The sequence below is a fragment of the Malaclemys terrapin genome, chromosome 13 (assembly GCF_027887155.1).
Source record: "Malaclemys terrapin pileata isolate rMalTer1 chromosome 13, rMalTer1.hap1, whole genome shotgun sequence".
Lineage (NCBI taxonomy): Eukaryota > Metazoa > Chordata > Testudines > Emydidae > Malaclemys > Malaclemys terrapin.
Genome location: NC_071517.1, coordinates 16,997,115 through 17,022,493, shown reverse-complemented (window position 1 = coordinate 17,022,493; position 25,379 = coordinate 16,997,115). Strand labels below are relative to the sequence as shown.

General features: G+C 47.2%; 1 protein-coding gene across 1 annotated transcript in view; it reads right to left on the bottom strand.

Moving 5' to 3' along the window:
- The window catches only part of MGAT5B (alpha-1,6-mannosylglycoprotein 6-beta-N-acetylglucosaminyltransferase B), a 178,288-nt gene that overhangs the window by 23,108 nt on the left and 129,801 nt on the right, over nt 1-25,379 (bottom strand). Inside the window, exons 10-15 of the mRNA XM_054047560.1 lie at nt 23,103-23,236; nt 19,687-19,817; nt 18,511-18,516; nt 11,064-11,219; nt 9,350-9,496; nt 6,631-6,747 (exon numbers count right to left, since the gene is read on the bottom strand). Coding sequence (XP_053903535.1) covers nt 6,631-6,747; nt 9,350-9,496; nt 11,064-11,219; nt 18,511-18,516; nt 19,687-19,817; nt 23,103-23,236 — 691 coding nt within the window. The remainder of the gene's footprint in view (nt 1-6,630; nt 6,748-9,349; nt 9,497-11,063; nt 11,220-18,510; nt 18,517-19,686; nt 19,818-23,102; nt 23,237-25,379) is intronic.

The following is a 25,379-nucleotide window of genomic DNA, read 5'->3' as shown; positions in this document are numbered from 1 at the left end:
AATGATGCTGCATAAATTTTTCCTGTAATGTTCTGGCACTATGGATTGCCTTATTTACTTCCATGAGAGAACTTGTTGGCAGCAGCTACATTTAAGTGTGATTGGTCATAGAGAGACCCAGGCAGCGAGAACAAACTTTACTGGTGATATGCTTGGTATCTAAAAATAACTCAGTCACATATAACATTTCTTCAAGACTTAGCTCCAATACATTCAGCTAAACCAGGGGTAGGCAACCTATGGCACGCGTGCTGAAGGCGGCACGCAAGCTGATTTTCACTGGCACTCACACTGCCACCGGTCCGGGAGGCTCTGCATTTTAATTTAATTTTAAATGAAGCTTCTTAAACATTTTAAAAACCTTATTTACTTTACATACAACAATAGTTGAGTTATATATTGTAGACTTATAGAGAGAGACCTTTTAAAAACGTTAAAATGTATTACTGGCATTTAAATTAGAGTGAATAAATGAAGACTCGGCACACCACTTCTGAAAGGTTGCCGACCCCTGAGCTAAACAGATCTAATAGCACTATCAGAAATAGTGCCATCTGGTGACCTTCAATAATGTTACACTCCTGTAGAGCAACGGTGACACCAGAGTGATGTTGCAGGAGTGGAGATGGCTATATTTCTATCTCAAGCCTATAGATTGAGATGGCTAAGTCATCCAAAACAAGTCAGGAAGAAACCACTTGGATTTTGCAGTGAAAATAAACTGGCAATAAATTGTGTCCTGATAAAAGATGGTGTGTGACTACAAGCTGGCTAATGGAGAGACTTGCAGCTAAAAAATACATTCCACACTTTCCTAATATTGCCACTCCATGTCAACAATTGCTGTGGTTGCTCCACGGATGTTATTCAACCATGAATGGGAGGGGAGGTAGCCTGAGTAATCATGAGTGGAAGGGAGGAACCAACAAGAAAAACTCTGTGGTAAAATGTGGTCCACACTTCAAATGTTTGTGAACCCCTCAGACAGACAGACAGGATCCACTAGGTCAGGGGTTTTCACCTCTTCCATAGGATCCCACCATGTTCATGGCCCTAGAACCAGACCATCCTTGAGGGCACACCAGAATCTTTCATGCTAAGTCTCATGACGCTTCCATATATGTATCATGGCAACAGGGTGCATCTGTCGTCTCAGGAGAACCTGATGCCCGGGACTGAGCTAATCCTTCAGTGAGACACCAGAGACAGGGCATGGGGGCATCCTGTGGCTTCTTGAATTCGTCCAGACACTTTCTAGAGAAACCCTTGGAGTTGTGACACAGCTACCCTAAGCCACCCACTCTCTTTCTTCTCCCCCTCTTTCCCCCACGGGATCTTGTTTTCTCTTCCTGCTGCAGTGAACATTATTTTAAAGACAAAATACCAGGGGAAATCTTGCAGCAAAACCCCACAATAAGGCTTTTATGCTAGGTCAATTTTTAGGCCTAATTGCCTTGACAGCATCTCTAATAAACCAGCCCTTAAAAAAAAAACAAAAAGAAGAAGTCGTCGCTGTGAGTTACTTTACATTCTCGCCCTGTTCCCAGAGAGTTTATAGAACATCTTTTAAAAGGAGCTCTAACCTGGTAAGGGATTAGCCCAAGAAGACACCTCCCAGTGGAAAAAAGCCAACAAGTCTCCTCCAGAGTCATGGCACGTTTTTAATAAAATTGTGAGAGCTGAGCTGTAGTTTTTACACTTTTAAAGCAAATTCAGTTCAATTCAACACTCACCGAGGACAGCAGGAGTCTTGCAATGAGCTCTGGATCAGATCCTCAGTGCTGGTGAAAGACTGATAGCACCCTGATAGCCCTGAAGGTCTCTCTCAATGGAACAGATTCGGGTCAAATCATGTCAGGACAAGCTTACTCATAATGCCTTGCCAATGTGCCTCACGCCAGTGACAGGGGTGGTCTCAGAGCCCAAGCTCCAGCCTGAGCAGGAACAACTACACCAGGGGTAGTCAATAGGTGGACCGTGGGCCAAATCCGGATCAGCAGACACTTTTGAACAGGCTCCGAAATCTTTATATTTACTTATTATTATCATTGTTTTTATTATTATTTTCCCTGGAGTCTGGATCTTGACTATACCTTGACCAAGAAATTTGGACCTTAAAAAATAATTGACTACCTCTAATCTACACGGATATTTGTAGCCCTGTAATGCGAGCCTCATGAGCTCGTGTCAGTTGATCCAGACTGTGCGACTTGCTGCCACAGGGGTATTTTTGCAGGGTAGAAGTATCCTTAGGAATTCAGGAGCCTAAATCCCATTGGCTTCCAGTGAGACACAGGCTCCTAAGTGCCTAACCCACATTTGAAAATGGGCCTTAGACTCCTAAGTCTCTTAGGTACTTCTGAAAATGTTGCCCAGAATCTTTATCTTAAATGAATGTGTGTGCATGTGTGTTGGGATTCCAATGAGCCCAGCAAAAGCCTTTTATGAGAAACCTTTGTGCACCCAAAACTTCTCCCACAGTCACCTGCTACCAGACCAAATCCCATTTTCATTTACACCAATGGCAATCCAGAGTCACTCTGCTGACTTCACTGAAGTTCCTTCAGATTTACAGTGGTCTAAATGAGAGGAGAAGTGGGCCTGGCTTTGAAGCAAAGATAAGTACACCTCTACCTCGATATAACGCTGTCCTCGGGAGCCAAAAAATCTTACCATGTTATAGGTGAAACCGCGTTATAGTGAACTTGCTTTGATCCACCGGAGTGTGCAGCCCTCCCCCCCCCCGGAGCACTGCTTTACTGCATTAAATCCGAATTCGTGTTATATCGGGTCGCGTTATATCGAGGTAGCGGTGTAACGTATTCATCTGTTTGAAGAGATTGTATTGTGTGAGCAGCACAAGGCTTGTGTCTTTCTTCTTTGTTCTCCCTTGCAGAGCTGGGAGTCAGTTTAATACTCATTAAGGTGAGAGACGAAGAGCACTAGTTCACACTTTCTTCAAACAGTTCTGCCAACGGACTCAAGCCCTGACCTGCAGCACCCACTGCTATGCCAATCTGAGGCCATGTGCCTCTCTGCCAATATCTGAATCCCTCCCCTGCAGCACCATCTGCTTGTCAAGTCTTGGGTCCCACACAGCTCTGCCACTCCATGTCAATCCTAAGCCATGGCACCATGGGCCTATCCTGGTCTTGAGCTTCCCTCAAGCAGAAACTGAGGCCAGAACAGGCAGTGGTTCTGTAATACACACTAGGATGAAAGACTAATAAACTCAATGCTAGTTGTGACTTTACTGGTGATTGGCATTCATGGGCCTGATTCTGTGTTGTCCCGCACCTTGTGTCGTCATTTACTCCAGTGCAAAATAGGTGCCCAATCAGGATGGCAGCATTTTACACCCACCAGGCACTGGAGTAAATAACTGCACACAGTGCTGGGCACCAGAGAATCCATGTTTCAAAAGGTGAAAGGCTAATGCACTCACCCCCTCTGGCAGCTGATTGAGTGGGCCCAAAAAGGAGAGAATAGAAATTGTTCCATTTTAGTTCTGGAGAGAGGTGGAGCCCCTGGCATTGCTGGGTGAGATCTGATTACTTTTTTTTTTTTTTTGACACCCGTAGTTTTTTGCTGATTTTACACGGCTGATGGAAAGACGTGACCTCCATAATCCATCATGTAACACGCAAAGGATCTGACGCATGTGCCCTTTAAACACCAGCTCGGCAGCTGAGACTCTCTCTCTCCGGGAACATTTCAACAGCGCAGATGGAACAGAGTCGGTCAACGCCGCTCACTTCAGTTTTTGTCGACAGCTGACAGGAAGCCCAGCGGCAGGGACATAATTATTGAAAATTTAATTTTAATTGAGATGCACCTAATGACAAATAATTGTATATGGTGGTTTGTTACATTCTTTGCAATATTTTGGAGGAGGAGAGACGAGACGAGATCAAAACAAACTACAGCTTGCAAGTGCCCGTAACAGACACCAAAGATTCCACACCTAACAAACTGCTGTCATACGGGGAGAGCTCGGGTATGAGCGTTAATAGTGTCACAGAGTCAGCCGGTTGTCAGCTCTGGTGCTCTGCTGACTTTCAAAGAAATGCCACTTGGGAGCGCTATCCTTCAAGGAAGAGCACTGAATACATGGCAGCGCCTGGTGCTGCTGTCTGGCAAGCAGATGGTTTATCAAGTTCCCAGGGGCACTGGAAATCAGTCTGTTAGATGTTCTATCATCTAGAGCCCCAACAAAAGATTCATTTCTATTCCCTAGAGAAGCCAGACCCAGGCCCTTCCCCAATACTTAGAGACAAGCCCCAGTGGCATTTCCTACTGGCTACTTTAGATGGCACACGATCTTCTCTCTTTCTCTCCATGCCCATCTCATTTTTGCTATCCCTGGTTCAGTCTTTCCTCACACAGTAAAAACAACATGCCACTGAGCATCAGGAAAATCACAAAGGTCCTTCTTCATTTATCTATGCCCTCTTCTTTAGTGACCCTCCACTCCCAATCTTTATTAAGGCCTAATTTAATGGAACTCCAAAGAGAAACTTCGGAACTGGAATTAATTTGCAAACTGGACACCATCAAATTAGGCCTGAATAAAGACTGGGAGTGGATGGGTCACTACAAAAACTAATTTCCCCGTGCTGATACTCACACCTTCTTGTCAACTGTTTGAAATGGGCCACCTTGATTACATTGGCCTCATTTAGCACTACAAAAGTGATGTTTTCTCCTCCCTTGGTATTTACCCCTTCTTGTCAACTGTTGAGAATAGCCCACTTCCACCTTAATTGAATTGGCTCGTTAGCACTGACCCCCTACTTGGTAAGGCAACTCCCATCTTTTCATGTGCTGTATATTTATACCTTCCTACTGTATTTTCCACTCCATGCATCTGATGAAATGGGTTTTAGCCCATGAAAGCTTATGCCCAAATAAATTTGTTAGTCTCTAAGATGCCACAAGGACTCCTCGTTGTTTTTACACCCAAGGAGTGTTACTGAATTAGGAATTTAAACAGTTTGAGATTTAGGGATATTTTTTAAACTGGTCATTCACTTTCTAGTGAGCGATTTCCCCTGGGGGAATGGACGGGGCTATGGAGATGGCTATGCACTACAGAACCAGTCCCCAGATCAATTGCACTCATGCTGAGTAACAATTAAAGAGTGTTGCCATCTGATGCCTGTGATGGGAGAAGTGGGGAGGGGCTCTCAATACTCCCCGTGATGGAGTGGATCAGCCTGATTGATAGCAGCTTCACAGAGGAAGCAAGGCGGAATGGGCCAAAGAAACTGAACAGATCTGGGCTGAGGAATATTGGCGGGGGAGCTCTACACGGCAGCACAGCTTGCTCTCTGGATGGAGGACTTGGATCTCTGCTGCTCTCAGTCTGACATGAACACTACCAATTCACTCACACACACAAAAAAAAGAACCCTTGAAGAATCTAGCAAATTCCCTGACTCCTGGTAGTCTGAGTCAGACGCAGGCCATTTTTTATTAAGATGCTATTTTGTGGCGTATGTTTTTGTAACAACAGGGACACCTCATCCTACCCAAAGCAAATTGTGAGCAAAACGGAGATCAGCACTTTTCTCCCCTCCAGAAAAATTGACTTTAATAATTTGGACAACTTGAAAGGCTCCTGCCGCTGGGGAGGTAAATATTCATGACGGATACGTTTTAAAAGTCTTTGAGAAGTCAGCTCACGCAGCAGTTGCTGCATTTTTCAAAAGGCTTTTTTTGGCTGAATTTCTTCAGCTCTTCATATTTAAGAGGGGGGATTTGAGGCTTTTCCTATTAAATTGTTAAATGCAAATAATAATAATTAATCATTAAATGCAATGCAGCAGAGGAATGGTAGGTAAAATGACCTGTAGCTTTTGCACACTTACATGGGGAGATACAGGGCACACAAAAAAAATACTACCTGCTTAAAGAGACAGGGTTGGCAGTTCCAGATGCTTGCTGTGGAATATCCCAGCACTGGGAAGGAGGATGCAGGGTGAGAAAATTGCATCCTGGTTAAATGAGTGGGTTTAACTTGCTGGCTGATGGGGAGTGGGATGTTGATGGAGAGTTGAACAGGGAACATTACTGGAGAAATTTTCAGAGAGTTCAGCTTCCATGCAGGAACCTACGTGCCAGATTTTCAAGTGCTTAGAGCCCAGCAGCTGAGGTTGTTCCATCAACTTACTTAGAGGTCTACATAAGAATTGAGCTCTTGGGAAATCTGGCCCCGTAGAAGGGCTAAGCTTTGGTGGGTGAAACTCAAGAGGTGTGGAGGTTTGCTCCAAGTAAGTTACTACAGAGCCCAAGCTATCCATACCTGCTGGGCCAGATTCTGATCTCAGTTACACTAGTGTAACTCCATTGAATGGGGTCTTCAAAAGAGCCTAAGCAACTCAGGAGCACCAATCCCATTGAAAGCCAAGAGAATTAGCCTCCTGTCCTGAGACACTGGGATTTCTGGCTTGCGTGTGCAAACAATTTCAGAGAGATGACTAGCCACTAATGCTGGGACAGTCACAGAGGGACACGTGGGCTGCTAACAACTGCTTGTTCTTGACTCCTGCAAATCCAGCCCTCTGTTCTCTCCATCTCAGCAACAGATGAGCTTATCTCAGTGTTTCAGTGAATTCTGCCAGCAATTACCTTGGTCCTCATGATGGTTTTGATAGCGGCTTCAAACTCCTCTGAGTTATTGTAGTCCACCGTCCACACGTGAGGCTTCCCTATGAAGTCCTCCACATAGGGGTGTTGGGAGGACACCTGAAAAAGGAAACAAAAAATGAACTATGTGGCATTCCCTGCAGGAGGAGCTGTGGCCACACGCAGTGACCTCCCTGCAGCTAGGCAATGCGAAAGATGAGCTGATGGCAGCAGGAACAGTGGTGAGAGCCAAAGGTGGCTACTAAAACCATTGCATGCAGAGATGGACCCAAAGTGGAACCTTTAATCCAAACCCACCTGCTCTCAGCCTTTAGGCTGATATTTTCAAACCGCCTAATGGTTTTGGGTGCCTAAATCCCATGAAAATTAAATTTGCAAAACTAAAGCTGAGCATTCCTGTTTTCAGTGAGGACTCTTCCCCTCACATTTCCAGGTGTGGGGATTGCATCCCATCGGCAGTCATTTTTCCTTCCTGTAGATCAATCTTCTTTCCCCTCCACCCCATGCATTTCTCCTTCATTTAAGCCTTTGCCGTCTGTCGTTTAGCCTCATTGGCATTGCTGCAAGGCAGCCAACAAGCACAGGTCGTGTCTTAGGAAGCAGGGCAAAGGGTGGAAGTTGAAGCCAGACTTTCAAAGAGGTGCACAGGTCAAATGAAAGAGTCCTGATGCAGAGAAGAGACATTTTCTAAACAGAAAGGAGGATGAAAACTGGCACTGGTTACAAAGGGGCTTTGAACGCAAGGAGGATGTGGAAAAGAGCATTTTATATAATGAGCATTATGCTTTGCCAGACGTGATCATGCTCCCCCAGCCCTTTGCCAGGGGAGAGGGAGACATAGTATCCTTTAGAGGTGGGGGAACTTGCCCACAGATTGAGTTTTATTTTTGTTTTTTTTGCCAAATGGCCTTAGGTGAAATTCTCCCCTCTGCAGAGGCGCCAGTGAAATCCCACGAAGCCCATAGGCTTACTGGGTGTCTAGTCCTTGGGCTGGCCTTCTTCCTGGGGGGACAGAGTTCACAATTTGTGGGGGGTTTTGCATGTTTCAGCTGCTTTCCAGAGGGAGGATGGCTTTCTAATCCACTCATGGCGCTGCTTATGCAGCCGCGCTGTGAATTGAAGCTTAGCTACTAACGCAAAGAAGCCGCAGTGGAGGCTTCTTCCCAGCAAGCTAAAGACTCTGCCCCTTGCCAGTTGCAGGTTGCAATGCAAAGCGAACCTCTGGGTCACAGCATTTCCCAAAGATGCAGAGCCGAAGTAAACCTGGCAGTGCATTGAGAAGAAGACAGTATCAGCTGAACCAAAGGGCAGGACCATCCATCGAGCAAACCAACGGACCCAATCCAGGGTAAGCCCCATTCTCCTAACAAATTGGCCAATCAGCTGGGCTAAAACACAAAACCAAACCAAATATCTACCCTAAAGACCTTCAACTTTCCCATGATCTCAGCCCTCCCCAGAAGGCTGAGTTACGTATAAATAAAGAGGATGGTAATTAATTATCCCTCTCTTCTCTTCTTTGCTGTCATCAGCACACTTCTCTCTAGTGAGAGCAGCTAAGGATGGCAGGCTCCGCTATTTTAATGACACAAATTGAAAGAAGGAGCAGCAGGAATGATTCCAACACCTTCCATCTCACACACAAACACACCCACGTACCATGCACACTCTCCGTAGTGGTCGCTCTGTTCACAGCTTTGCCAAGTCACTGAGTGCGAACTGGGGCCCTCACAACACAACCTGCCTTACGCTAACATCAGCAAAACACAAAGAGTACGCAGGAGGAGAATTAATTCTACAGGAGCTAATTACAGCGGCCCTGCGCTGCCTCTGCCTCTTGCCAAGACGAATGGCATGCAAGCGTGCAGCCACCACACTGTAATGATGACAAACGGGCTGGCTGCCAAGGCAACGGAAGCGCCCAACTGCCTGGAGAAGAGTGGCTGCAGAAGATGCAATCCAGTCTGAGAGCCAGTGGAAGGGGGGGCTATCCAGGGTGGGGCAGGATAGAGGACACTTTAGGGCGGATTCTAACTCACTTGGTAAGGAATAGCCTCAGACTGAAACAGAAGCTGAGAACGAGGTCCTTGATGTGGCCACCGGAGGGGCTTTCTCAGCGGGGATGTGGGAATTTACACTGCATTATCCACTTTATTAATAATACAAGGTTCAATTTTCTCAACCCTTTAACTTTTAAAGAGCTCCCGCTGCACTCAGATTAAATTCATAGCCAGTGGCAGGCCCAGGAGGGGAGTTTGAAAAAAAAAATCAGTCCTGTTTAAGAAAAACCATAACCAGGAACAATTCAAGTTCAGATCCCAATTTATCTGGGAGCCTACAACCCCAGGTTTGGGAATGGGAGGGTCAGGCTGCAGTCCATCTCCGGGGTAACCAATTGGGACATGGTTTGGGATTTTTGCAAAAGCCTCATTGGTCAGGTTTTGTTTTGCAGAGCTGAAATTCAAACCCAGGTCTCATTTTATCCATCTTCTCCAGGTCTGGAGAGGGGAGGAATCAGATTGGGAGGGCAAGATTGTGATCCCACCCACAGCTAACCACACCCCTGAACTGTGGAGAAAGTTTGCATCCACAGCCTGATTTTTTCAGCTAGTCCACCCCTTTGGTTTGAATCCAAAAGCAAATGCCATGGCTCAGGCCAACCTGCAAAATTCTCATCACACAACATTGCAGAAGCACTTGCCTCTCTTGACGTAGGCTTCCCCCTGAAGAATTCGTGATTGAGGGAGCTGTGTGGCGGATTGAAACGAGACTGCAGGAAAACACACCCATTGGCTATCGCTTCCAAAGGGGCGGGACCTTCATAGGGGAATCCAAATCCGATGAAAAGCTGCAGGAGGCAAAACCACGAACCCTGATGAGCTTGAGTGAAGAACACCATCGCTCAGACCCATTGCAATCTCATGCATCAGCAGCTCTGACTCTCCAGTTCACTAATCTGAACTGTCTCTCTGGTGCTCAGCTCTGCAGACTGATCTAACTGAACTCTAGGTGAAGCTCTTTGTCGTTCAATTCACAATAGCTTAAATGTGTTATAAAATTCTCCCCAAAATGATGTCTTTATCAAAGCTAAATTGTACACAGTACACCTTCACCCCTTAGTTTATAACAGAGACCGTGTCAATAACATCAACGGAAGTTGCACCTCCTTATATCATGCTTGTATTCGTCCTACTGTTTCCACATTGAAAGCTGCTGGCTTGCTAGATATCTAATCAGAATCATGCCTAAAACAGTAGCAGACCTAGGTGGAACAGCAGCTACATGCCCGAGCTTCTCATGTCTATAGACCTGGTTTTATTTCCTGGTAACAGGATGAAGTGAGTTTGGGAATTTAGTGTGCCAGTGGGCATTGTTGGCAGTCCTTACTCAGGAAAAGCCAAGGGCTGGAATATAATAGGGGGGTTGCATGCCAGTGGGTTGGCAGTGCTGGGAGTGGTCTGGGAAGTATGCACTTTGCCTTACTCTAGCAAGTGCTATGGTGCTGGGCTCAGGTTGCGATATCAGTACAGAGCATTTCAGGACCTAGTTATGCTGCTAATCAATCTATCCACAGACCCCAGGCTCCTGGACAGAGCTAAGCAAATAGTGACCAACATGTTCTGTGAACATTCAGTGGAACCCAACAGCAAACTTTGGTGTGACAATGGATGTGATGTAATTCACATTTACTTTCCACAAATGCTCAATCTCACAAGCTCTAGTAGCGCAACTGCTTGCAAAAAACAAATTTGAACCCCAAAGTATGAATATTTCCCAAGAGACCGTTCCAAATAGTATATTCAATTGTCAAATTTAAAATCCAAAATTTGCACCATCTTTGGATAGTCACGTGGTATGGTTTCTCTTCTCTGATTGGATGTAATTAATCAACAGAAGGCAAGCTACCAATCCAACAATCAATTTTACCGTTCGAAATTGGGGCTGTGTAAGCTGGTTTCTCAAGTCGTTTACCTGAGTTCTAGCTATGTAAATCACATGAGTTAGTTACATATGTCACAGTAAAAGTTGTGTATCCGGTTGTAATATTCAGAGTTTGAATAACCTGCAGACTAAGAGTTATTTGCTGAAGAAATTAGTGAATGATTTTGAATAACAAATAGACTTGAGACCGTTGTGAACTGACCATGGACAATTAGTAAAAAGGGGAAATTAATCAGATAAATTCGCTGTTGCGATTTGCTCAACTCAGCTCCTGCATAATTACTGCAGTTGATGTGGCCTGCAAGCAAGGGCTTCAGTAGCACCAGCCTCAGCCTCCTCCAGCTAAAAGAGCTTCAGCTAATGAATTACATTTCTCAAGGTCCGCCTCCCCAGCAGCTGGTTATTTTATGGAGGAGTAACATTGGACTTTGTCAGAAATCCACGTGAAAGGACCACACCCCTATTTTAAGTACCTTGGCTTTTCTCAGAAGCTGCTGGAACTCATGCTGTGGCAGAAGGCCATGGTTCTTGACAAAGGCTGGGACCTCCGGAGGACGCTGGGTTTCATAATAAACAGTGCCGTGGATCTCCATGTACTTGTTAAGGATGGCCAGGAACTTTTCTTTGCCCTGGGGGAGGAAAGCGAAGAAAATCAGCTGCATGTGAGCCCCAAAAGAGATGTATTTGATTCCCAAATGCCAAAATAAAGGGGTATTTCCTTATTCTGATCTCACCATCCTAGTGCCTTTAAGGGTACATCTCCACTGCAGTGTAGGCCCAAGGTTCAAATTCAGGCTCAAGCCTAACTCTCTTTTCGTCTTCGCACAAATCACGCTGCCCCAAGGTCCCAGGATCCACAGGCCTGGAGGGTCCGAGCCAGAGTCAAGCTGGAACCCAGGGTTCCAGCCCTATTGCTTTGCAGTTCAAACGCGGCCCTGCTGCATTTGTGCTCTGGGAGTCTGCCAAAAATATCCCACAATCCCATGGGCTGACTTTCTTTGTTCTCCGGACAATCAAGTTTGGTGGACAGTCAAGTTTTCCTGCACTGACCCATGAAGAAAGGGCTGGAGCGGCAACATTTTGGGAGGTGTTAGGAAGTCTGGAATATGGTTGGTTGGACTCAGGTCTGCGTATTGCAGTGTGGACGCTGGAGCCCCGAGCTTGGGCCCAGGTTGGAAGATTCTTAACCTAGCATTGACACTCAGTGTCGAAGCTCAAGCCCTGGGTTCTCTAACGTCTAACCCAGGGTCTGCTGACTTGAATTCCACTTACCCTGGATTTACACTGCAGTGTAGACATACACTAAACGACCTCCTCTCTAGCAGCGAGGGAGTCTTTATGTACAGGAACTCGTTATTCAGTGTTCAGAGGGGTAGCCGTATAAGTCTGTATCAGCAAAAACAATGAGGAGTCCTTGTGGCACCTTAGACACTAACAAATTTATTTGGGCATAAGCTTTCGTGGGCTAAAACCCACTTCATCAGATGCATAGAGTGAAAAAAACAGTATATGTGCTATAATGCACTCCATGCATCTGACGAAGTGGGTTCTAGCCCACGAAAGCTTATGCCCAAATAAATGTGTTAGTCTCTAAGGTGCCAGAAGGACTCCTCACTGTTTTTACTGTTATTCAGTGGAACTCAATCTGCAGGGCAGGAGATCCCTCTACAGGGCAGGCAGATTTTTAGGACTCCTGGACTGTAAATCAATTTCACTCTCGTTTAATCCCACTGAATGATGCGGAGTTGCTCCTCTTTGACATGGGTATGAGTAAGGGCAAAATCAGTTCCCTGAATCAGATGCAACATACCTGGGCTTTGGATATAGTCAGCCCCACAAAGAGAGTCTGCCTAAGAAATGTCATACTAGAACAGACAAATGGTCTGTCCAGGCCAATACCCTGGCCCTGACATTAACCAGTGGAAGTCACAAACCCTCTATAATGCAACCTCAGGTTACAATACTGCAACAGTGGCAAGCGGTGGGGAGAGTGTATGTTCCTGACCTCATCCAACGGTCAGTTTATACACTGAAGCATGGAAGCTGAGATCCCTTAAAATTTGTATCCCCCTTGTGCAAATGCAAGTGCTATTATTCATATAAACACCTAATCCTCTGAAAAAAACCATAAGATAATTGCCTTAATAAACTACCACATCAGTGAGTTCCACAGGTTAACCACGTTTAAAAATAAAATAAAATAAAATAAAAGATTAGTCCCGTCTGTATACAAACTATTCATCTTTCTTCCCAGGACCCTCTCCTTCTCCTCCCCGGTAGAATGGCTAATAGAAACAGATAGACTGGATGGAGAGTCATGTAGAAACAAAGGTGTTATCCATGTGAAATGCGTCACTGACCAGAAAGCTCAACTAGTTCTTTCTCCTTCACTGAAGTTATTTCAGCAAGACAAAGCAGACAGGCCCTTTCTGTTACTGCTGCACCCTATGAACCAAGCGACAGCCACTCAGCTGCAGAATGGCGTTCGTTTTCCATCTACATACATTCATGGCAAAAATGCAAAACTTCAGCATGTTTTATTTTTTAGAAGAGTGGGGGGATGGTATGAGGCTGATTAATCCTAGAGCTCATTTGATGTTACCCTTTAAGGATTGCATATAGCTGTTAAGGACTTCATTATCGCTTTATCAAACTAATAGCCCTGCAGATCAATACGGCACCATACAAGAATTCCAAGCATGGATTTCACTGAGATTATCTTCCCTGCTAGCAACAACAAAAGAGAAACAGCTTTCCCTTTGAATTTAGCTGTGATCAGCACTACACTCGGCATCTCTCTCTCCCCTACTTATTTCCCTCTCCAGGCTCTTTACAAGCCTTGGGAGGAAAAACAACTTCTCAGCAGCATTAAAAGAAGAAAATAAGGCACAGTCTACCTGATTGGAGGGCAGCGGCGAAGGCGGCTGTGAAGGGCTGACGAATGTGGAAAGCAGGCCGCACAATGCGGCTGTTCCAATCCACAGAACCCCAGACATGCTCTACTGATTAACCCACCTGACCTGGGGGCTCGGGGATTTAATGGAAAAGAGGCCATTTATTCACCCCCACTGTCAGAAGCAGCCTCATGGCTGTCAGTTGTATTCAGCTGAAAAGGCAGCTACGTGGGCATGGGAATGTGTTCTTCCCCCAGCCACAGTCTAATCCTGTGTGTTCCCACAGACATGGACTTTTTCTGAGAGAGGAGTGTGGGCCTCTGAGTTTGGATTGGGGTTGGCTAGGGGCTTGGGCTCAGGCCCATCTCCCTTTCTATCCATCTGGCACTCATCCGTGTCTCTTCTCTTTGGGGGGGTCTCTGCTTTACACCACACTTTGCCCTATCTCTCTCCCTCCCAGGCCCCCACTGTTGCCATCTGGCACACGGGTGGGACCCTCCTTGGTGGGGTTTGGACTCCATACCGAACCGGCAGCTGGAGAGAGGCCGAATCCTTTCTCCCCTTACTGTGCCCTCCCTGCCATCCTTGACGCAAGTTTCTCACCACCCCCATTCTCCTCCACAATGCTGCTGCAGAATGGCCAGCAAGGAGTGCTGTTACGTAACACAGAGCCCAGCTCACCACCCCACTCACTCCCTGTCTGAGAGCTGACAGCTGCCTCCCCTCCAAAGCTCCGACGCTCTGGTATTTCAGGGAAGGACAGAGGGTGTGTGGGATTCAGTCTCTCCTCCTTCTGTCCCTACTGGTCCCTGAGGCAGCTTCCCTTTCTCTGTGCATCTCTCTCTCTCTGGCTATGGACTTCTTCTCTCCAACTCTACAACCTAGATACTTCCCCCATCTTTCATTCTCAGTAGATTCCCCCATTCTTCATCCTCTGTTCTGGCCCCACTAGCCCTGTGTGTGGCATGAAGGACGCATGCAGCTCAGCAGCCATTGTCCTTTAGTTCCAATTCCAAAGCTCTATTGAGGCAAAACTCTCTGATATGAAGTCAGGGCATGTTATTCCCCAGGTAAGCCAGTGAGGCCCAAAGGGAACCCTCCGCATTCTATGAACTTCTGCCTCTCTCCTAGGGAGCAGGTCTCAGTGTTGCAGACAGATGGAAAAGCGTTGTCTCTCTAGCCACCCACTGCAGAACGCTTCCCATGCTGTAAGGGCTAAACAGCAGGCCCAGCTCAATACGCTGCCTGCTCTCTGCTGGCAAGTTTATCATTCTCACAAGGCACAGATCAATTGAACGTCAGGTATTTAGAATCCTCATGCCTTGCAATGTGAACAATGAGCAACACAAAAAGGCGTATTTACCAACATCGGAATAGCTGGGGCTGAGGTGTGATAAACAACAGAAGCCTAACCAGGAAGGAGCTGTATGTGTGAGTGCTACGTTTTATAAAGGACGCTGTCTTTTTGTATGCAGCCAAACGGGACAGCACAATTCAGCTGACAGCTGACTGAATGAGGAGCAAGTTTCTAAGCCCAGCTCTGGTGACCTTGGGCAAGTCTGTTCCTTTCAGGGTGACTCAGTTTCCCCATCTGTAAAAGGGGGGTAAAAGTTATCTAAGGATTAGTAGCTGTAGTGTTCATGAAAGGGAGAGTCTGATAGCATTCGCAAAAGCCAGCTGTAGTATAGGCAGCTGTTGGTCATGTTCTCCCTCCACCAGTTCCTGGACTCTAACACCCCACGCTGTCCTGGCGGAGATCTCTAGGAGCAGAGTGTTAATCATGCAAGGGGCTCTGCTGAGATCATCAAACTTGTCTGGACCTAATCAGAACCGAAATGCACCTAGCCTGACGTAAAGGACTAATGCACTATACCACTGCACCAGAAAGCCTCTTCCATGCAGTATTGCGTTATTGTTTACTGAGCACCAACAATGCACTCGGCTCTCTATAATACATAAAATAATGGGCCAGATGCACATTGACACCAGCTGAGGATCTAGCCCAACAGCCATCCCTGCCCCACAGAGCTTATAGTTGAACAGACGGAAGCCAGGATGCCCTGGAAAATCCAGGGACAGCCAGTACTCAAGCATATACGTAAGCCCCTCGCTATTCAGCAAAGCACTTGAGCATGTTCTTAGCATTAGGCATGAGTGTAAGTGCTTTGTTGAGAAGGGAGGGACTGCTGAACTGGGGCCACTAGTGGTCTCACTGTTTGCAATACTCCTATGACTAAAGTAAACAGGATTTGGTCCTACTTGACAGGAGAGAGCACACTCCATGTCTGGCTAGCACAAGAGTCTTCTGAAGAGTTTTGGTTATTAAAAAATCTCTTAGTGTATGTTTTAAAGCTTCTACAAAATACCCCTTGAGATTTACTACATTGTACAGCCCCTCTCCTGTGCACTTTTACATTAAATGTCAGAGCAGAGTTTAAAAACAATGACACATGGGGAGTGGGGTTATTCCAGAATCTGGGAATCAGAGGCATCTGAGAAAAGCAATTTTCACATTGAAATCTAGTGGTGGCGGAGGGCAGATCTACACTACCACTTACGTCGATCTAACTTACCTCGCTCAGGGGTGTGAAAAAGACACCCCCCCCCCGAGTGATGCAAGTTACAGCGACCCAAGCGCTGCCTACACTGGTGCTAGGTTGGCGGGAGACGCTCTCCTGCCAACATAGCTTCCGCCTCTCGCGGAGGTGGAGTAATCGTGCCGACAGGAGAGCGCTCTCCCGGCGGCACACAGCGTCTTCAGCAGACGTTCTACAGCAGCGCAGCTGCATCAGCGCAGCTGCGCCAGTGTAGACTTGCCCTGAGTCTCAAAATGTTACGAGTTCAGGTTTGGATGAAATAAGCACGCAGATGCTTATCTGCAGCTTAATCCAAATGATCTGAACTGCTTTGGCTGACAAAACTGAGCTGGAAATTGGATGTAATGGGCTTTCTTCCTTATTAGTGCTTCTGCTCCTGGTGCTTGATGGAAGCTAGAAGTTCAGAGGAACAACAGTGAGGAAGGGTGGGAAGTCAATCAAATGTTTCTGAACTTCAAAAAGATTCTGTTTGAGAGATTGTATTTGATCCTGGGCTTATCAGTACTTGGCTTGTCTGCAGGGCCGGCTCTAGGCACCAGCAAAACAAGCTGGTGCTTGGGGCGGCACATTTTTAGGGGCGGCATGGCCGGCGCCAGAATGCTGCCCCTAAAAATGTGCCCTGGCCGCCCTAGCTCACCTCCGCTGCTGCTGCCGCTCGCGCGCCGTTGCTCCCCCTCCCTCCCAGGCTCTCAAACCTGGGAGGGAGGGGGAGATCCTGAGCGGCCACGGCGCGCAAAACAGCTGATTCGCGCGCCGCTGCTCCCCCTCCCTCCCAGGCTTGAAAGCCTGGGAGGGAGGGGGAGACTCCGAGTGGCCGCGGCGCGGGCGCCGCTTCTCCCCCTCCCTCCCTCCTAGGCTTGAGAGCCTGGGGGGAGGAGGCAGGGCTGGGGAGCAGGGCTGGGGATTTGGGGAAGGGGCGGAGTTGAGGCGGGGCCGGGGGTGGGGTAATTAAAAAATGGGGGGGGGCTGCCAAAATTGTTTTTGCTTGGGGCGGCAAAAATCCTAGAGCCGGCCCTGCTTGTCTGCAGGACATAAATGCTACAACTCAAGAGCAATACTTTGCGTTTATATTGCTTTGTTCAACTCTAGACCTCAGGGCACTTTACAAGTCAGGGCATCATTAGTCTCGTGTTATAGATGGGGGAATGAGGCACAGAAAGGGGGTCTGGCTTGTCCAATGTCACACAGAATGTTTAATGTCAAATCCAGGTCTCCTGAGTCCCACCCATCTCCAGCTCCTTGGACCACACGGACTCTACCCTACCTACCCAGTGCTAGATTGTACAGCCCTTACCCAAGCTGCTGAGTATGACAGGCAGCCATCATCTTGGCCAACACACTGGGAATTGAACCGGGAGCCTCTGGAACTGCTGCTAAAGCGCCAGAGTTAGCAGCTTGTAACAATGCCCATCTTCTGTCGATCAGCACAGAGGGGGGCTTGTCACACATACCCACTGGGTTACTTGAGTACTTGCTAATTTAGTGTAAATGAGAATCAGGCCCATTGACTTAAACTCACCATACAGGCGCACAATATGTTGTCACTTAGAGTGGTGGGTGTAAAAGCTAACCAAACCACAACAGGAGTCCTTTAGCACCCATTTTGCACAGGTGTGAGGAACTACTCAAGATGCAGGACTGTGAAGAATCAGGAGGCAGGTATTTCTACCACGAGAGATCACAGCTGCCCAATCCTGACTGGTAACTAGGGGTGGTGGACCAAGCAACTGGTCCTGATCTGCCTCACAGACTGGGGGTTCTGGAATCCAGAGTTTGGATCCAGGCCCCTTTCTCCTGGGAAGCAAATTGACAGGGTGCTATTCCATGGACCTTTTACTGCAGCTGGTTCCCGACAGTGAAAGAGGAGTGAGACAATGAGAAATCAACGTGGCCCACAGAACGAGGCGAGTGTTGGAATCACTCACTGTGAGGGAGGGTGTTAGTAGCCACGAATATTTCTGTGCCAAAAAAAGATTAAGTCAAAGAGCTGTCATTTACGGGGGGTGGGGAAGCCTAGCTAGCCATCAGCAAAAGGTCTCCTTACTGCAAGATTGGGCGGCGAGACAGAAAGCATGTGCTGGGTAACTTCTCAATACATGTAATTGTTGCAGGGATTTATATACCTGCGCTGCAATTGTGTGTTTTGAAAGGAGGGTTTGTTGCAGAGATATGCTGCTCTGTGGAACGCAGACTGCAGCATCCAGAACAGGCTGCGAGGACAGGTTCAGTGGCGCTGGTAATAGAAAGGGTGGGCATGGGGAAGAAGAGAACCCAGCACCGTATCAGACTATAAACACCCACTGGTAGCAGTGCAGGTTTAACCTACAGACAATGCGAGCTCAATTGCAGATATACATTTTCTATTGATAATTTATATTTAGTCTGAAATGCACCATTAAATAAAGGAATAGATTAGAGTAATACAATACCTGCAACTGGAACATCCCAGGGAGGTGCATGGAAGAAAAAAATCAAGAGAGGGTGACAATTAGCTCCTGCTTATGGATAATGGAAGCAAAAGCATTGAGCATGCTCCAGATAAAAGAGTGTGGAGCTCGGGCCACCCCCAATAACCAACACCACTGCTGGCTACACAAGAGACGGTAGGGCTGTTTTCTTTTAAGAGGGTGTGCCTGCTGAGCGGGGTTACAGCGGTGCTATTCGTCTCCCTAGTGATGAAGTGGTGTTGGAACAGGAAGTCAGTTGTCTGGCTCAGGGACGGAGTAGTGGAAAAGAGTTTTGCACCTACAGGCTCATATCTGACCCATGTCTGTGGTGACTAAAAGTTGCTGCCAGCTGATGACGAGAGGCAGTGTGGTTCGGTGGCTAGTGCCCTGGACTAGTACTTAGGAAACCTGAATTCTATTCCTGCCTGAGCCCGACCTGCTACGTGACCTTGCACAAGTAACGTCCCCTCTCTCTTTTCTCCTTCATCTGCCTTGTCCATTTAGATTGTAAGCTCTTTGGGGAAGAGACTGGCTCTGACTCTGTGCACTGTGTCCTGTTTGGGGCCTCTGCATGTGATTAAAATACAAATGCTAACAAGAAAGATATACCACCGCTAGATGGTGTCAGTTCAGCTCCTAAACAGCGAGTGTCCAGACCTTATGGTCCCATGGTTGGAAGCTGAGCCACTTCATAAGATGCCTGGGATACCCATTCTGTTTCAATGTGGCTCACTCACTGGAGCATATCAATGGGTCCATCTAGGCCAGTATCCTGCCGCTGACAGGGGCCAGTGCCAGCTGTCTGAAAAGAAGGTGCAAGAAACCCTGCAGTGCAGGTGGCCAGGGGATAAACTGCCCACATAGGAAGTTTCAGACAATAGGCTGCTCTCCCAAGGGAAGTGGTGGAAGCCCCATTGCTGGGACTCTTGAAAGTGGACTGGACAAGTCACTAGGGGATATAATCAAGGGAATAATCCTACATGGGCCAGTGGGAGGGATGAATTAAATGGCCAATTAGGTCTTTTCTAAGCACTGATTTCTAGGAGTCTATGCACATTAGCCCAGATTCTGGTCCCTTTGAAGCCAATGGCAAAACTTTGGCTATTTGTGGCTATTTGTTTGTTACTGTGGACTGACCGTGTCGCTGCAGGCACCCACCTTCCAGATGCTGGCTTCCTTCCCGTACACCACTGCCATGTTGCTTGCTTTGTTGGACTTAATGAACTGCCGCTCGGTCTCGTTGAGCTCCTCGGACACAAAGCCCATGAAGGAGTTGTCGGGAGTGTGAGCTACAGAAACCAAGGGGAAAAGAAACACGGGTTTGGCTCTTGCTAGCGCACTGAGGGGGTCTTCCAGAGGCCACTATCTGTCCTCCCAAAGCCTCAGCAACATGCAGCCTTTCCCCATTGAGGTCATTTATACTGAAGAATGAAACAGTTACCAGAGTCCACCGATGAGATGAAAACATTTCCAGGCCCTATTCCACGTAGCTGGGAGTTTAACTATTGAGCTGAGCCCTGGTGTCATGGAGGCACCGGGGATCACTGGGCTGAAATTCACCCTGTTTCTCCGTGACAGTCACAGGTAAATCCTAGGCTGGATCCAGGATTCCCCTTTGCCTCCTCCACCGTCCTATCTGGTAACAGTCTGTCTGCGTCCCAATCCCTGCTGAGCACCTTAACTGTGCGCTCAGCCCTCAGTGCTTCCCTCTCTGCAGAGAGACGGGGTGGGTGTGGGTGTGGGTGTGGAGGAGCTGCCTTCAGATGTGCTTCGCAGGGGAATGTGGGGTAGGGCTAATTAGTGCAAGGAAGAGTGGAGGTGTTTGGAACCAGTCGAAGGCGCAGGCCATGAGGCTTGGATTATTCCGTGGCACTGAGGCATTTTGAGTCAAGGAAAGAGACTCTGAAAGGTTCCTTGCATTAAAAAAAAGAAGAAAGAGGGAAAAAAGCAAACAGGAGCTATTAAAATATATGAGCTGTGAACTGCCTGCAGGTCTCTTTAAAATATAAGTTGCGTTTTAGGCTGCCAAATAGATTATATCCAGCCAGGGGAAAAAATATTTGAGTCACAAAGCGTGTGATCGGTCACCAGGTTTACTGCCGACAAGTAAGGCTCCTTTCCACTTGGCAGATTATTGGATAACTCTGAAGCCCCAGCCCCAGCCCTTTCTCTAAAATCCTGCCTAGCCTTCTCCAGAGAGGCGACTCTCCCTCTGAAAATAAATTCTGTATTTGAAAAAAATACCCCTTGCATTTCACCTCCCCACCCAACTCTCTCTTTGCTCCCTATCTCCACAGGCTTTTTTTCACTCTCTTCCCCTACTCGGATCAAGGCTGCTCTCTCCTGCATGCAAGGGGCACAATCTGATTTCAAATCTTCCCTTCCCCTGGCATAACGCTGGTAAATCCCACCTGTGGTATGATGGACCTTGCCGGCACGGTGGGCTCAGTATGGGGGCGGGCATGGGGCCTGTTTGCACCTCCCTTTGAGGATGAGGCATGAAGCCTACCCAGCCTGAGGGTAGGATGTTCTTGTGGTTAAAGCACTAGCCTAGGGCTCTAGAGATTTGGGTTCCAGTCCTGGCTCTGCAGCTGGTTCCTGGGGTGAGTTGCTTCATCTCTCTGTGCCTCAGTTCCCCCTCTGTAAAATGGGGATAATAATCCTCCCTTTGTCTATTAAAGTGTGAGGCCTTCGGGGTAAGTGTGTGTATAGTGCCTAGCACAACAGGTCCCGGATCTCAATGGCAGCCTCTAGGTGTGCAGCCTAGGGGACTGAGCCCTAGACTGGAATTCAGGAGATGTTGGTTCTAATCCCAGTTCTGCTGCTGGGTAACCTTGGGCAAGTCCTTTCTTGTGCCTCAGTTTCCCCATCTATTAAATGGAGGATAATGCTACTGCCCTCCTTTGTAAACCGCTTTAAGAGCTACAGATGAAAAGCACTGGATAAGAGCTAGGTACTAATTATTGGGCAGAGAAAGAAGTCCATGTCCCTGCCGCTGGGCTGATACAACTCCCCTTTCACGTTAGCCTGGGTCACCCAAACATGGCCCAGGTACAGCAGCTCCCTCAGCCTGCTGCTCTGTTTGCCATAATAGCAAATTCCTTCTTCCCAGCATTCTCTCCCCTGGCTTTTGTTTTCTAGCCATAAAATCCCCCCGCTGCTGCAGGACGGATGATTGGTTTGCTCAGACAGCTCCCTGCAGAATCCCGGGGACTGAAAAATGGCCATGGCCGAGCAAAGTCCTTCACTCCCAAAAAACCTACAGGAGGAGGGGAATTGCTGGGGCAGATTGAGAACATAATTAGCAAAACAGTGGGAGTGGGACAGTAAAGTATTAAAGCTCATTAAAGTAACAGAGCCCATTAAGCAGGAGTTTCCTTGGAGCACATTGTCAAGGTTAGGGTCAGATGGAAGCAGCATGCATCCCACCCAGCATGCTTTGGAAAACAGCTTTAGGCTGTGGTGCAACATGGTAATAAGCCTAGTATCTCTTTTGTGTCCCAGGCTTGGTAGAGTGGGAAGGGGTGTTATTTTCTGGCTACATCCCACGTTAGGAGTCCTGTATATCTCCCGTAAGGCTCAGAGGTCTCTCAAACATCTCCCCTACTTTAATCCTACCAGCCTCAAGGGCACTTGATATTGTCGCCTCCATAGCTCTAGATGAGAAGGACTAGATGGGACTCCCTTGAGATCTTGTCAATGCACAGCTCAGCTGGCCAGAGGGCACACGGGTGGGCCGTGTGAGATGCTCACCTCCCCTGCTTGCACAACATTTCCCAGCCGCTGCTGGCAGAGGGGGTAGGGGGAAGCCATAGGCCAGGGGACTGAGATGCAAACCCAGGACTGCTCCTGAGAAGCTGCTTACAAATGGAAATGGAAGGCCCATCCCTTCGTCAGTGCCAACTGGGTGTGAAAATGCACTCTTTTCAAGTGAACTGGACACATGTGAGCCTGCAGCTTGTGGCAACGGATAGAGGGAACAAGAGTGAACCTGAGTTTGTGGGCTCTGAGCAAATCAAAGTGTTTTCCTTCCACTGCAGTTGCTTTGGGAGGGGGCGGTGACAGCGGTGACATGGGCAGTGGACTGGCAGAGTAATTCAGATACATCCGAGAACCTATTTGTGCTTTTTGTGCATTGGCCTTGGCCTGCAATGATAATCTAGTGATCAAGAAATAGAGCCAGGCAAAAAATAAAAAAATTGGCAAATAGTAAATTTGCCAAAAAATACATTTTTGGCAGCACCGGAACGCTATGCAAATTCGGGTTGAAGTTGTCAAATACTTTTGGCCAAAAAAAACCTGAAAACAAAAAATTTTGAAAATGTCAAAATGTTTCTTTTTGAAAATGTTTGGAATTGAAATTCAAAGTATTTAATTCGTCCAGCACACATTTTTTTCTTTGTTTTTCATTTTGGTGAAAAACAATCAGCTTCGATTGGAAACTAAGCACATTTTTTTCCAGTTTGACCTCTGAACCACCAGATCAATTATTTGCTCAGCTCTCTCACCCAATCTGCAAATACAAAACAAATAAAACCCCATTAGAAACAATGACCAAACAAGGGATCACTTACGAAACATAGTCATGAACTGCTTGGGATTCAGGTTCCAGTACCCCCAGTTTGTCCGGTAGCCATGCAGAGTGGCATACTCCTCAAGGTTGTAGGCTGGCTCTGTCCCAAAGGTATCAATGACCCGAACGCGACACCTGCCCAGGCAAGAGAGCAAAGGGCAATGGTTATATTCTGCTCTCAGTCTGCAAACAAAGAGCATCAAGCCACAAGCTACAGGTTCGCCCTCTAGCATCAGCAGGCCAAGGAGAGGCTGTTAGTGCTGCTGAGGGCTTGAGCAGATGCTCATTGAGTGGAATGACTGCTTTGAGAGAGATCTGAGAGTCCTAGAATCCAGCCTGTGCAGGGACAGTCCCTCACATCAGTGCCCAATTACTGGTTTGAGCATCCGTGCAGCAAGTAGCATTATGTGCTCAAATGCATGTCCCATGGGACAATAGAGAGGCCAAGCCAGTGCTGTGTGTTTGAATACCAACACCAAAGGCTTTGGTGAAGTGTACTGCCTTACCGGCTAAAAGCTGGAGGCCTGGGAAAAGACGACAATGCCGCCAATGCTGACAGCTGAGACAGATTTAGGGACTGTTAGTGCAAGTGCCAGTGGATTAATTACAATGGCTACAGCTGGGTGTGATGCAGATGGGCACCGAATAAGTTTTGCCTAAGCAGCTTCACCAATACAGGCCAATGATGATCAGCAACCTCTGCTCCTCCAGTCCTGGTCCCATACACTTCTGCCAATAGACTTTGATTGGCAATACTCCCCTACGATCTGTTGTGGCGTTTAGCAATACCCCTGAGCTAGGGACAGTGCTGACCTGCACTGTCTCAGTGCAAGCACCAGGAGGCATTGCACCTCACCTGGCAGGCAGCAGAAGCACCCCTGGAACTGCACCCCTTCAGAGCATGCAGCTTATTCTCTCTACTGCTCAGTCACCTTTTGGGCAGTCGTGGGCAGTCACAGTAGCCAGTGGCTACTTGGAAGTAACTGGATGGCAGGATCACTGATTGGCCAATGAGAATTTGGCCTGATGATGTAATGTTTCCATCTTGAACGAGTGCCTTTGTTGTCTGAGTATATTGCTATGTGGACAGAGTGCTATGAAAAACAACAAATGGGCATTATCCCTCTGACTCAAGGAGCTGGATTAGGCTTCTTCACTAAAGCAGCTGTTTGTTCTTCCAATTTACTCCACAGATAGCCTGTGGAACTCATTGCCACCAGATAGTAATGTGGCAAAGAGCATTTTTAAAGAAGATTCAGTATTTTTATGAATAATAAGAATATTTGCACTTGGGACAAAAATTATAATGGGTAGAAATGTGCTTCAGGACATAAACTAACCATTAATAGCCTGAGGCAGGAAGAAATGTCACCATAGGGATGGTATTGAACAACTGTCTATCCAGAGGGTTTTACACCTCCTGCAGTATCTGGTGTTGGCCACAGTCAGAGACGATACCAGACTAGATGACTATGGGTCTGGTCCGCTATTATATTTCCTAGGTGTATAACTCAGTAATAAATTTGTTAGTCTCTAAGGTGCCACAAGTACTCCTGTTCTTTTAACTCAGTAACTATTGCTCTAAACACAACATGCTTAGGAACCTCTGGCATTAGCTATTGTCTGAAAAGGATGACAGATTAGATGGATGGTCAGTCTGTTCTGGCTTGGCAGTTCCTTTATCTCAGCAAATCTGGGATTCAAACCCAGGTCTTGCCATTAGTAATGCATAACGTTACCATTAGGCCAACAGAGAACTGGCATTGGGCATCAGCCTTAGATCAAAAGGGGAAACTGGAAGCAAAGCACTAGTCGAATATTCAGCATAAAGGGGGAAAAAGTATCCTAAGTGTTACCTCTGGAAAGGAAGAGATTCACTGCTTCCTGTTGCGCAGGCTTTACACCCACCCAACGTTTGGGAAAGCATTATCTATCTTCAGGAGACATTTTAATGCTTTCCCAAATATCCCAGGAATGCGGAGGTAGGCATTACCATGGCAAGAGGGAGGAAGAAAAGAGAACGTGGAAAGAGAGAGGAGAAAAAGCAAGTGGCACGCACAAAGCAAATGCATTTGTAATAAAAACAATAACACCGCCTGTCATCTTCCCCTCTAATAAAATTGTGTAGGGTAGTGGAAGGGATGGGCGAAAATGTAATAAATAGCAGAACTATCAGTGCTAAATTAAATCACATACTTTGCAGGCTGCTGATGTACCACGGGGATGGTGACATTTGTCTCTCTCAATGGTAAAGAGGAAGGGAGGAAATGGGCTGTGG